This window comes from Thalassophryne amazonica, chromosome 21 (assembly GCF_902500255.1).
Source record: "Thalassophryne amazonica chromosome 21, fThaAma1.1, whole genome shotgun sequence".
Taxonomy (NCBI): domain Eukaryota; kingdom Metazoa; phylum Chordata; class Actinopteri; order Batrachoidiformes; family Batrachoididae; genus Thalassophryne; species Thalassophryne amazonica.
In genome coordinates this window covers 29,663,184-29,677,827 of record NC_047123.1, presented here as the reverse complement: position 1 = coordinate 29,677,827, position 14,644 = coordinate 29,663,184, and the positions used below count along the sequence as shown (strand labels likewise).

At 40.2% G+C, this 14,644-nt stretch overlaps 1 protein-coding gene across 6 annotated transcripts in view; it reads right to left on the bottom strand.

The window, feature by feature from the left end:
- The window catches only part of LOC117503615 (MAM domain-containing glycosylphosphatidylinositol anchor protein 2-like), a 325,073-nt gene that overhangs the window by 79,368 nt on the left and 231,061 nt on the right, over positions 1-14,644 (bottom strand). For 3 of the 6 annotated variants that reach the window (XM_034162876.1, XM_034162875.1, XM_034162874.1), the window contains exon 9: positions 7,418-7,738. In XM_034162876.1, the coding sequence (XP_034018767.1) occupies positions 7,418-7,738 (321 nt within the window). The remainder of the gene's footprint in view (positions 1-7,417; positions 7,739-14,644) is intronic. The other 3 variants (XM_034162879.1, XM_034162877.1, XM_034162878.1) reach the window with 1 other exon arrangement.

Genomic DNA, 14,644 nt, shown 5'->3' with positions numbered 1-14,644 from the left:
CCCAAACCCTGAAAAGTGGTGCGCTAGCCCTGCCATAAAGCGAAAGCTTAATTTGCTGGCGTTAGGCTAATGTGAACGGTTCTAATATTCACATTAGTGTGGGCCCCCCGGGGGGCGAGCTTGGCAAGCGTTCATGAAGCAGAACGGAAAATTAATTAAAAACAATAATCGTGTAATTCCGCTCGTTACTTTTGCACAGGTGGTGGATCTTTATCCCGATGTGGCTTTTTGATGTCGGATAGCTCGGCGCTGGCGCTCAGGGGGACAGTCACGCGGTTGCATCAGTCAGGTGTCCCAAACAATTTGAGACAAAACAGAAGGTACTCCCGGATAACTCTCACTCTGACTGCCACTCGTATCTAGGCCACGAGACGTCTTTACGCTTCACCCTCTTTGCGGCTCTTGATTCCTTCTCTTGACTCCGTAGATCATGCCAAGACACTTTGACTAAGAACATTAGGGTGTCACAGTTTGGGATTTGGCGCTTGCGATTCTATTAGAGCAGCCATTCTAAAGGCAGGCGCCTTCCGTTCCCTGCGTTTCTCCTCCTGGCGTCGCTTCTGCCAACCAACAGATGCAGGTTTTTACATATCAAAGCTGTTGACTTGCCAGAGTCATTCTTTCACGCCTCTAATGCTCTTTGCTTCAGAGAACTGTACCTCGGTCCCTTGATCAAGTTACTAAACGCGGCTTTGCACATGGCTCACCACCAAAGGCGGGTGGCTCATGCTGGGACCTGGAAACTGAGGCGAGTAAAGCGCCTCAGAGGGATTGGCTTGTGCTTACGCACCACAACACATGCCAGGGGAAAGGCAGAAGATTCAGGTGTAGGGCACCGACAACAAACGTAGGGCTAGATTTTGTCAATAAAATCAAGTTCCTTTCAAGCTGATGCACATGAGTGAAGGATTATGCAGTTAGCAATCGCATCAGTTGACAGCCTGCGCCTATGTATATGGACACGTTTCCCCTTTTTACACTCAAACTGTCAGACTGGACTGTTGTGATCTTCAAATTCGGGCTTTGATGCCAGCAGCAAGAATCTGATTAGCAAAATTGGCTCTGGGTGAAGAAAATGAATAATCGATTTATCAATACCAAAGCCTGAACAACTACCTTCATAATCTGCTTGACTTGAAGATGTTAGATGGAAGTGCCATATCACATCTGGAATGGTAGCACAAGAGAGGGGTTTTATTGGGAGCAAAGCAGAACTCGCTCTTAAGTAACTCGACAGCGACGTGTCTAGGACACGACTATGCAACTCAAGTTTCATGGTCAACCAGTAGCAGGAATTGGACGCGAATCTAGGTTCTTTGAACTCTGTTATCAAGGTCAACTGGAAGCAGTAACTGGAAATAAAACTCATTTTTAATGGACAAATTCTGTGGTCAACCAGAAGCAGGTACCAGAAACAAAACGTATCCGTGGAGATCCTTAGTCATCCAGGTCGTGGTATCCAAGTACGTTGAGTCAGGTCAGCCTACTTGTGTAGCTCCCATGAAGATGTTTCACCCTTCGTGTGTCATTCACAGATCTGGACCAGTGGCTTGGTGTAGTTCCTCTGAAGGAGCACAGGGCCTTGGTTTCCACCCCTTCCATGTAGAGGTTGGCCATGGTGGGCGACACTTGTCTCTTGTAATCGCTTGTAATCAACTGGAACCAGCTTAGTTGCTGAATTTTTGATTAAAAAACCCTTATGATACACAGCAAAGACTGGTTCAAGCACACAAAAAAGGACAATTTTACGATCAAAGCCACTGGTCCCAAATCTGGGTTCCACCTGATACATTAGAACCAACACATTGTCATGGGAACTACCATAGCATTTGGACTGTAGGTTTGCACTTGCTTTATCTAAAGTCATAAATATAGCGGCTTGTTTGATAGAAAGCTCTGATCAATCTTACTGCTGCTACCAATAACCTTCATTCCTGAACCAAAGCTTTACTCGCAATCGAGGCCATGCTTCTTCATATCAAAATAAAGCCATAGAACAACAATTATGCCTTCTGAATTAACAGGACTGAATGGACGAAGCAGGACGTGGGTGTGAGGCACTCGTCATACTAGATCCCAGATGTCCCATGATGCAACAGCATGTCATAGTCATTCTATTTGTGAAAAGAATGGGCTTATCGGCATGTGCATTTCACTGCAGGCGCTGGTCTCGGTTTGCCTTCGCTACAAATGTCTGTCACTCTTATCTGTTTCCACTGAGACATCAGAAAGCTGCGGTGAAAGGCAACTTTTCCTGGTTGGAAGACTGAGGAATGACTCCAACTTGAAAATTACAGTCACACTAAGAAGTCATAACATGAATTTCATCCATGCGGATTTGCAAAATAGGTGACACCTGAAGCTTTGTGATGTAATGCCTGTTAGTGGCACCTGTGGTGTCACTGTGAAGACAGAACTTCAGAAATACAAATTAATGGATGGCAGCCTAATGCTCTGTTGCATTGCTACCACCACCTGGACTAAAGTGGTGCTGAATTTTGACCATTCAGATCAGGGTGTGAAAAAATTTTTGCCTTCTGGGTTCCAGATATGGCTAAAGAGGATGAGCGTGGGTGTGACTGTGTATGACTCTTGTGCGACCAATGAAGCCCAAAACCAACAAGCTCAGCTAACAGGTTAACCTTGGTTTGGGTGTTTATTAAATCATATTTTGGCGGTTGAATGGTGGTTCTCATAACGATTTTGCTTTGGTGTGGCCATTAAAAATGATGACCTGCTTATTTCCTCAATAATTATGGATTAACTTGACCTAGTGTCCTTAAGCTATCAATAGCTGCCATAAGTGCTAATGCATTTAGCATCTTACTGGCAAGCTCAGCTAACAGGCTAACCTTGGTTTTGGGTGTTTATTAAATCACATTTTGGCAGATTAACGATTTTGCTTTGGTGTGGCCATTAAAAATGATGACCCGCTTATTTCCTCAATAATTATGGATTAACTTGACCTAGTGTCCTCAAGCTATCAATCGCTGCCACAAGTGCTAACACCTTTAGCATCTTACTGGTAAGCTAAGCTAACAGGCTAACCTTGGTTTGGGTGTTTATTAAATCATATTTTGGTGGGTGAATGGTGGTTCTCATAACAATTTTTGCTTTGGTGCGGCCATAAAATATTATGACCCACATATTTCCTCAATAATTATGGATTAACTTGACCTAATGTCCTCAAGTTATCAATCGCTGCCACAAGTGCTAACACCTTTAGCATCTTACTGGTAAGCTCAGCTAACAGGCTAACTTTGGTTCGGGTGTTTATTAAATCATATTTTGGCAGGTGAGCAGTGGTTCTCATAACAGTTTTGCTTTGATATGAGCATTAAAAATTCTGACTTGCTTTGGATGAATGACCAAACGTCATGACGCTACAATACCTGCTATAAATGCTAACACCATTAGCATCAAAAATTACATCACACAATAATTTCACTCTATGCAAATACTAGTGTTAGATCTGTTTGGAAGAATTAACCACACAACAAGCCATATTATTACAGATATTTATAACAAAATGCGACTCTGACCAACCACAGTGTCAACACATGAGCTGTCACTCAAAGTGGCCACGCCCCTTATGTGTTAGGATAAATGGGCTTTAGCAAACGTGATAGCAAACAAAATGACAATATCTGAAAGACAATAACTATGAACAGACTTTCTAGAACCAGCCTCTTCTGCCGATGTCGCAGACTGAACAATCCCTCTAAAAATTGGTCTACCCTGCCTTCACTGTGCATGCGTCATCAGCCGCAGTTCACCGATTATCACCTTGTTTCTGCTTAAAACCACTCCAGTCATTATCTATCTCAGTGACAGATATCTGAAGCTTTTGTATGACAATCATTTCCACATAAATTCAGCATTATTTCATCATAAAAGACAGAGGAAGCGATCAGAGCGCTGCAGCAGCACGAGCTGCTAGCTGTTGTGTTCACTGCCCCTCCGTCATTTCAAAGTGTCGGATTATCGCCTCTTTTTTCTTTAAAACGGTCTCGTTGTTGCTTAAACTGATTTTAGAATGATTTCAGAGGTTTTACTTTCATCATCTGATGGTTAATAATCCTGTTTGATCAGTTTGGATGAAGGCAGGCGGACCAATTTTTAGGGGGGGACCATTCAGTCTGCAACACTGGAACAATCTGTTTTTAAAACAATTATTTCTTTTTTCAAGAAAACATAATGGTTTGCTGTTGACTCAAACCTTTTGCCAGAACAATCTGTTTTTAAAACATTTTTTTTTTTTTAAAGAAAACATGATGTTTTGCTGTTGACTCAAACCTCTTGCTGTTTCTTTTTTGTTCATCTCTTGCAGCTCTAATTGTACGGCCGTGAGACAAACTGTGCACAGAATATAATCTGTGTCCCTGTTGTTTTCCAAAAGCAGCCAGGAACACAGTGACCTATTGGTCTTCGTGGGCATAAACTGCTCTCTGCCAATGTCGATTTTACAATTTGTGGTTATTTTTTTTATTTGATAAGAGCTCCTGTCATAAAGTTGAGCTCGGGGTCATCACTTACTGCATGTACTAATGTTACTTCTCTGACATCACATGGATATTTTACATTATAAGGACTATTTGCAAGTTGAAACAAGCACACACATTCATATGCACATCGATAGAGACACATGGATACACACAGTATCATTATATAAATTAGTTTATAATGTTATTTGCTTGGGAAGAACAGGTATTGCATCCTTTATTTTAAATTTGAGATTTTATTTCCATCCTCTCTTTACATCAGGCAGCAGATTCACAGAGTGCAGCTAATTAATGAAGGGGATCTTTAATTATATTTGCATTAATACATGGAATCACCTTTGATATTACCTGACATCACTCCATAATCATTATTATTGCAAAAAATTCACTTAAAAAACTAATTACATTGCAGCTTTATTCATTTTTCTAGCACGAAATAGTCAAGAACAAATTGATGTGATGATGCTCGTCTGCAGGAACGGGGACTGCACTTTTTTTCAGAGTAATTCTATAATTGGTAGCGAGCGTGCTAAGTTCATCTTCAATTCAAATGTTGCCTCAGCTGCTTTTGATAATTCAAATTCTTCACAAAGAAGTTAAGTGTTGGATATTTTCTGCCTTCTTAACATGGAACTTCACATATTTAAAAATAGAGAAGCCACTTTAAAAGCAGCTGTCAGCTCTGAGCACGGTGTTATTACTTTGCAATAATTTGAAGACACCATGTAAAAAAAAAAATCTTAAATTCTAATCTGGGGAGGTGATTGTTAAGTAGTTAAAATGATGGGATTATGACCAGAAGATCCTCAGTTTAAATCCCCGTCACACTGGAAAATCTACACTCTGATGACTAGCCAGGCATTTGCAGATAGAGAGCGAAAAGTTAATTAACGTTGACAATCTGTCAACGTGCTCAAGAGTGAAGCTCCACTACCGCTACGTCACCTCCGCTAGTACTTTGTTACAGCTCCATTTGCCTCCACCAGCTTCTGCTGACCGCGACAAACATCAGCGTCGCCCGATTGATGCCGACTTAGCTCCTGCGGAGTCTTGTAGTGGTTGACATTAATCAACTTTTCAACGCCAGGCTAATTGGCGTGTAAACGGAGTAAGCCTTGTCCAGCACTTTACAGAAACTTTTGAGAATTTGCTACGTCAGCCACTTCACGTGATAGTGTGAACGCTCCCTCGGGGTCCCTCAGCAAGGTCCTCAATCTCCAAGTTGCTCCCAGTGTGCAGTCGAACCCCTTGCATGGCAGCACCCTTACATCAGTGTGTGAAAGTGAATGTGAGGCATCACTGTAAAGCACTTTCAGCATGAAACCGCTATATAAATGTATCCCATTTACCACTTATCTAATCTTGTGCTCGTGAATTTAATCTTTATTTCTCATTATAAAAAGCAGTACCTCAGGGCATCTGTGCCATCAAATAAAAACGCTTACTTATCGACTTTTCCTTGAAACACATTTCTTGACCTTGGAGCTAAAAGACAGCTTTATTTCACGTTTAAAAATGAACTGATACCTCGCTAAATTATGCTTATGATTCAGTATTGAGCAATATGGCAAGTACGCATTAAAAAAACAAACAAAAACAAAAAAATCAGTTTTTGCAGTATTGATGCATTATGCACAGTTTACTGATGTGCAACAGTTTTCAACATGCATAGTGTTTCCTGAACCAATAGATTTGTATGTGCATGTGTGTATGTGCATGTGTGTATGTGCATGTGTGTGTGTGTGTGTGTGTGAGAGAGAGAGAGAGACTGTTCTCATAAATTTTCTTCCTCCTCTTGCTCAGTAGTCTTGAGATCAGGTCCCACTGAAATCTTGTTTCACAACGAAATGACATAATTTCTGGGCTAGCTATGGGCCACGTGCACTAGCCCATGGACCAACACATCGTGACAGTTAAATATGCTTCATTGTCCATTTCTGTGCAAAACTGTGCAAAGAAAGTTTTCTCCCAAATTACGTACCGTACCTCATGCAAAGGCCATGCCAAGGCCAAGTGGTTAGTGCACTTGGTTTCAATGCGGAAGGTTACTGGTTCAAACCCCACCTCTGCCACATTTCTCCATGTAATGTGGAGTTGTGTCAGGAAGGGCATCTGGTGTAAAACCTGTGCCAATTCAACATGCAGATCCACCTCGGATTTGCTGTGGCGACCCCGAGTGAAAACACGGGAGCAGCCAACAGGTCTTACTTTCAGTCTATAGAAGACCGCGTGACTCCATTAAGTAATCTATGTGGAAGTACAATAGGACTGTGGCTCTGCGACTCAAATTTTCTATTTCCTATGATCACATGCCAGATAATTGCAAGCGCCGTGCACGGATTGCTTTCTTTTCTCGCTAGAAGAAACATCTCAACCCCGCGAATGACTGACACCGCTTTGAATCGCTGTCATTCAGTTGAAACATTGCTTTCAAATCTACATAAATGAATACAAAATCAATACTGGCGGGAATAAATTAGCCGCTTGCTAATTAACGGTGAAGTCATCTTTGAATCTCAGGGAGCGACGGGGTTTTCAATAAGCAGCAGTGGTTGTGGGAGCGAAGGCTTGAGGATATAGCATACAAATTAGCATGCAAACAGACTCTAAACAGTGTGGACATCAGTATCTAGAGCTTAATATTAGTTCTGCTTAGTTCACACTAAGAATATAAAGTCCTCCCTTAGAGGAAGAGGTGGAGTTGTTTCATCTCCAACTTGACTCGTGGTACCAGGCGACTGGACTAATTTTACAGCCTTCAAAAGGAAATCGGAGGGGCATAGAAGGAAAGGAGCGGGAGAACGCTCGATGTTGTTCACACCAGATGGGTACACATAAAGATTAATCTAGCTGCACACGAAGGAAATAGATCACATTTACACAGACAAAAGCAGAGCCGCACTTTTCCTACTCACATTGTACGATCAGCTCCACCACGGCCTCGCGAGGTTTCACATTGAACCCGTTATACTGGCTGGTCTGGCAGCGGTATGAGCCCGTCATCTCCCTAGATACATTCACAATACGCAGCACACCGTCGTAGCTCTCCATCTGCATGCTGCCGTCCGGCATGGGCGCCTCCTTGTCTGCTCGCGACCACAGGATGATCGGCTTTGGCTTCCCTGAAACAAGGCACTCCAGCTCCACTGTATCACCCTCGCGAGCCACCAGGGGAGACTTGCCCCTGGGTACTGTCAGGTCGGGGGGAACTAAGAAAGAGAAAAACAGAGGAGGGACTGATATGGGGCTCTAGAAAGTCGGCTGGCACGGTAAGAGGAAGTGGTCAACTGGAAGGGGGATGCGGTGCGGATCAAATGGGGAAAGCGAATGACCGTCCAAGCAGCAACAACAACAAGTCTCAGCCATGCAGGTATATATTAGCAGCAACAATGGTTCCACAACTGGGACGGACAGTGGAGAACCTACTTTAAGTAAAACCACCGTGGAGCAAAGCAGTGACAGACTTTAGCGATAATCGAGAAATGGCAAGCAATGAAAAATGCAATGAAGCAAATGTATGTGGTGAACAAGATGCTTGAAATTATGAATAAGATGTTGTTACGCTTTGGATTGAAACTCTCAAATACAACAATGCAGTTTGAGCATAATCAACGTGATGCCCTTATATATTTAGTGCAACATGTACAGTTCACTAGGAAAATGATGGCATCAAGATTACACACTAAAGGATCCAAGGTTCAACCCTCCATCCACTTCGATGATTATGTAGGTAGACAACTCACCTTACTTTTATTATCACTAAGGTTCCCTTGAGCAAGATCCTTAGTTATGCCATCTCTAGAATTTGCAGCAATGCTACACAAATTCAATTGGATTTTTTTATACAGCCCCAAATAACAACACAAGTCACCCTCAGGCACTTCACAAGAATAAAGTCTAACCGTACTAACCTTTGAGCAAGCACACTGGCAACAGTGGTTTGATTACAGGACAAAACCTCAAGCAGACCAGACTCAGTGGGGTGTCCATCTGCTTTGGTCATACTAACAATAACAAGATAAATACAAAAAAAAAAAAAAACCCTGCCAAACATGCAAAGACAGAAATGTTGCAGCTCACACATATAGACACCAAACACTGGGGCACAACCCTAAAGTAAGAGCGAAGGTAAAGCTTGCTTAAGGTTAGTGGTTAGGTTAAGATTAGAGGGGTTATCTTACGATGAAGGTGAGGCTACAAATTGGGGTAGATGAAGTTTAAGATAAGGTTAAGGGAAGGTTAAGATTTGGATTACTTTAAAATTCAAGCAAAGCTATAGTTTGGATTAAACTCAAAGTTGCATTAAGGTTAGGATTAGGTTAAAATTGTTTAGGTTAAGGTTGGGTTATATTAACATTGGGACTTAAAGTTAAAGTTACTGGTTAGGGTAAGGTTAGGATAAAACAAGGGGTCATGTTCATGTTTAGTGTGAGTGCTTTTCAATGTGAAAATCAAATATTCGCTAAATCTGCAATATGGATCAGATGCGGATCAAACTTGGCCTGTTCATCGAGAGTAACAGTTTGCACCTTACTGTCACAAATGAGAGCGATTGAGCCACTTTTGATTGAGATATAATACAAAATGTACAAAATGGGCTTTTCAATATTATATTCAAATGTCCACAAAATCCACAATCCGGATCAGATCTGGATCAAACTTTGTGAGGTAATAGTGAGATCAAGTCTGCACCCCAGTTTCAAATTTGAGAGTGATTGTGGCATGTTTGATTAAGTTATAATGTAAAATATACATTAAATGGGGTTTTCAATGTTAATTTAAATGCCACAAAATCTGTAATCTGGATCAGATCCAGATCAAAGTTTGTCAGGTGATAGTGAGATCAAGTCTGCACCTCACTTTCAAATTTGAGAGTGATTGGGGCACGTTTGATTGAGATATAATACAAAATGTACAACAAATGGGCTTTTCAATATTATATTCAAATGTCCACAAAATCTGTAATCTGGATCAGATCCAGATCAAACTTTGTCAGGTGATAGTGAGATCAGGTCTGCACCTCATTTTCAAATTTGAGGGTGATTGGGGCACGTTTGATTAAGTTATAATGTAAAATATATATTAAATGGGGTTTTCAATGTTAATTTAAATGCCACAAAATCCACAATCCGGATCAGATCCGGATCAAACTTTGTCAGGTGATAGTGAGATCAAGTCTTCACCTCACTTTCAAATTTGAGAGTGATTGGGGCACGTTTGATTAAGTTATAATGTAAAATATACATTAAATGGGGTTTTCAATGTTAATTTAAATGCCACAAAATCTGTAATCTGGATCAGGTCCAGATCAAACTTTGTCAGGTGATAGTGAGATCAAGTCTTCACCTCACTTTCAAATTTGAGAGTGATTGGGGCACGTTTGATTAAGTTATAATGTAAAATATACATTAAATGGGGTTTTCAATGTTAATTTAAATGCCACAAAATCTGTAATCTGGATCAGGTCCAGATCAAACTTTGTCAGGTGATAGTGAGATCAAGTCTGCACCTCAGTTTCAAATTTGAGAGTGATTGGGGCACGTTTGATTAAGTTATAATGTAAAATATACATTAAATGGGGTTTTCAATGTTAATTTAAATGCCACAAAATCTGTAATCTGGATCAGGTCCAGATCAAACTTTGTCAGGTGATAGTGAGATCAGGTCTTCACCTCACTTTCAAATTTGAGAGTGATTGGGGCACGTTTGATTAAGTTATAATGTAAAATATACATTAAATGGGGTTTTCAATGTTAATTTAAATGCCACAAAATCTGTAATCTGGATCAGGTCCAGATCAAACTTTGTCATGTGATAGTGAGATCAGGTCTTCACCTCACTTTCAAATTTGAGAGTGATTGGGGCACGTTTGATTAAGTTATAATGTAAAATATACATTAAATGGGGTTTTCAATGTTAATTTAAATGCCACAAAATCTGTAATCTGGATCAGGTCCAGATCAAACTTTGTCAGGTGATAGTGAGATCAGGTCTTCACCTCACTTTCAAATTTGAGAGTGATTGGGGCACGTTTGATTAAGTTATAATGTAAAATATACATTAAATGGGGTTTTCAATGTTAATTTAAATGCCACAAAATCTGTAATCTGGATCAGGTCCAGATCAAACTTTGTCATGTGATAGTGAGATCAGGTCTTCACCTCACTTTCAAATTTGAGAGTGATTGGGGCACGTTTGATTAAGTTATAATGTAAAATATACATTAAATGGGGTTTTCAATGTTAATTTAAATGCCACAAAATCTGTAATCTGGATCAGGTCCAGATCAAACTTTGTCAGGTGATAGTGAGATCAGGTCTTCACCTCACTTTCAAATTTGAGAGTGATTGGGGCACGTTTGATTAAGTTATAATGTAAAATATACATTAAATGGGGTTTTCAGTGTTAATTTAAATGCCACAAAATCTGTAATCTGGATCAGGTCCAGATCAAACTTTGTCATGTGATAGTGAGATCAGGTCTTCACCTCACTTTCAAATTTGAGAGTGATTGGGGCACGTTTGATTAAGTTATAATGTAAAATATACATTAAATGGGGTTTTCAATGTTAATTTAAATGCCACAAAATCTGTAATCTGGATCAGAGCCAGATCAAACTTTGTCAGTCGATTAAGGATACCATGATACATAATATCAAATTTGAGAGAAATTTGATCTTTTTGAGTTATGAATTTTTGAAAATTCATTCTTTCAATGAAGAGAGATTTTTCCAATTTTCCAAGATTTTTCCCAACTTTGACCTATGACCATGAAAATTGAATCAGTTCTTGCCTATGAGGATATGAATATGGAAAAACTGTGGGCTCCAGGCTGTTCACAAACAAACAAAGGGGCAGAAACTTAATCTCCGCCCAACTTCTTTCGTGGAGGTAAAAATATTCTGTCAACCAAAGGTTCAAGAGTTAAGGTTTTAAATCTGAATGCGTTTTCCATTATCACCCACAGTATCATTTTACCACTGTTGCAGTGATCATAGACAGAACAACAGTCAGAGTCAACAGTAAGATTCTCAGTCATTTTTCATCAACACAATCAATTTCTGATCTCTACCAACACTTACATGATTATAATCACTCGCATCTCTGCCCTCCTCATGCTGCTCCACAATCTTCTCCACAGCAGCATATAATTAAGACCACTTCCAAGAAAACCTCTTAATTCCACAGACCTTAGAACCAAAATACGCCTTAATTAATATTTTTGCTTTTTTTTTTTTTTTTTGACATTCTGCAGGCCTGACTGAAAATGAACAATGAATAATAAAATAGGTACAAAGTGCTAAATCTCTGTGTGCATTTGCAGGTTTTCTGTCCTGAGTGCGTGCACACAAACACATGTGCACACTCCACTTGGAAAGCAGGAAAACTAGCAGGTTGCACCAGGCAGTCTGTTTCCTAATCAAGCCTGCTGGCCAAATGAATTTGTTTAATTAGTAAACCTGGCAATTTGCACAGTCTCTAAGAGTGCTCTCGCTCTGTATGTGTGCACGTGTGTGTGTGCACTGATGTACTTTGTCCGAAGTAAAAATCAGCAACCTAATCCAAGACTTTTTTTTTTTTTTTTTTGGCGTTTACCCCTGCCGGAGTTTACTGCCAGCTTGTCTCGGAGAGAAAATCCTCCCGACGACGATGAAACGGTGCCGTGCTTTCTGGATGATTTTCAAATCACTGTCATTCTGCCTGTACAAAGCTGCATCTGGGATGAAGTGGGATGAAATCACCGGCAATCTCCAAATAATGAAAAAGTCCAGCGATATTGCTTTTGACCCCATTTCTGTGTGGGTGAGAGGTAATACTCACACTGCCATCTCGGTTATTCCAGGTTTTCACACAGAATTCCTCAACTGTAAAATTGTGAATGAATCACATCAGCAAGACACAAGAACAGGCTTCACATGCAGCTATAAACCTTGAAATCAAGTCACAGCAATCAAAAATAACAAAAACCTGGAGTGATTAAGTGACTCCCCCTTATTAATATCAAATATAACTTTGTATATAGGTTCATAAGTGATACTCCACATAAAATACTCCAGCAGCAAGTTCCAGTGCTGAAAAATGAAGCCAATGCGGTAGTGCAAAAATGTGCAATTCCCTGAATTGCCACTAGAGGTCTACTCCAAAAGTGAGAAGCAGTCAGTGTTAAAATCTCCAACTTCACAGCAGAAATAAATGTTTATATTTGGGAACAACAGAACTAGCTTAATTCGTTTTGGTCTCTATAGCAAAGCAGCTGTACAGGTGAAGTTTTAAATAATTCATGTTTAAGCTATTTTAAGCTATAAAGTTATGCATAATCAGGGGAATGGTAATTTTGAGGACTCCGCTAGCACAGGCTGCTAGTTTATATGGATTCAACTGCATCCTTTCTGGGCATTTTATTCCAAGTATTTGTGATAACATGACTTATTGTGCAATTAATTGTACTAAGAGACCAGCCAGTGTTTGCTGAGTGAATTTTTTATTTAATTATTATTTAATTTATATGTTCACACCTTTGTCACTAATTAGTAGGTGTTGATAGAATGGTCATGTTAGTGAAGCAATTTGCCAACAGTTATAAAAACCACGGACCAAAAAATATAGTTTGGTGACGTTGAGACCAGTGGGCATGTATAGATTTCATTTGTCCCGCCCAGGTCACACTGGTCTTACCCACTCGCCACCTCTTTAGCCACTTATTGGTTGGCCAAGACTTGGAGTCAAGTTTAGCCAAGATGACATCTACCACTGCCCCTTGTGAGCTTCACAACACATCTTCAGAAAACCTGGGTGACATCACAGAGTGTTTGTCCAGCATGTATACAGTCTATAAAGGTCCCCATAGTGTGAATATGAAGTTCTAACTGCCAAACACTGATAATATAATTATATATGTTTGTTTTATTGGCATAAAACAAACATTAACTGGCAGATTAAGCAAATGCCACAGAAATGTGTCATTTCAGAATACAAATTTTTGCTGATTTTACCCCATAACGTTCAATCAGATAACACAAACTATACCATTTTGGAACATTTATGATCAGACATATCTATATGATTGTAGCATTTTTAAATGTTGACCCCTGTGAACCCATTTTTAAATGTTGACCCCTCCGTCAACGACCCCTACGTCCTGGGCTTTCCACTAGACATTTTTATGTGGGCGATGGTATAGTGAGGCTGGATTGTAAGTGCAGTTTAGTCCCCTTAAGTGGTACTAATTGGGTCAAAACTAGCTTCGGCTCATGGGCTATACATCCAGGGTTTTAAATAGAATTAATATACAGATTCCAGTCAATGGAATACCATTCATGTTACAACATCGACCTCAACACGAGGTAACCTTGGTGTCAAAATGGGCATTCAGGAGTTGGAAAAGGGCATTTTCCACCATTCAGCACTACTGAGATAGTGGCTGCCAAAAGATCACGCTCCCCTCATTAAAATACAAACGTATCCAGAGAAGTCCTAGAAAATTTAATTGGCTTATCTAACATCTTCAGACCCAGCTATGTTACTATCAAGGGATTCATGTGCATTGATCCAGAGTTATCCATCCATGTGTCCTCACCCAAAAATACATAACCCGTAAAGGTGAAACAAAACACTTTCCCCACTTTGATCACAGATGCAACTACTATATTTTCTGAGGTATACTCAACAAAAATATAAACGCAACACTTTTGGTTTTGCTCCCATTTTGTATGAGATGAACTCAAAGATCTAAAACTTTTTCCACATATACAATATCACCATTTCTCTCAAATATTGTTCACAAACCAGTCTAAATCTGTGATAGTGAGCACGTCTCCTTTGTTGAGATAATCGATCCCACCTCACAGGTGTGCCATATCAAGATGCTGATTAGACACCATGATTAGTGCACAGGTGTGCCTTAGACTGCCCACAATAAAAGGCCACTCTGAAAGGTGCAGTTTTATCACACAGCACAATGCCACAGATGTCGCAAGATTTGAGGGAGCGTGCAATTGGCATGCTGACAGCAGGAATGTCAACCAGAACTGTTGCTCGTGTATTGAATGTTCATTTCTCTACCATAAGCCGTCTCCAAAGGCGTTTCAGAGAATTTGGCAGTACATCCAACCAGCCTCACAACCGCAGACCACGTGTAACCAC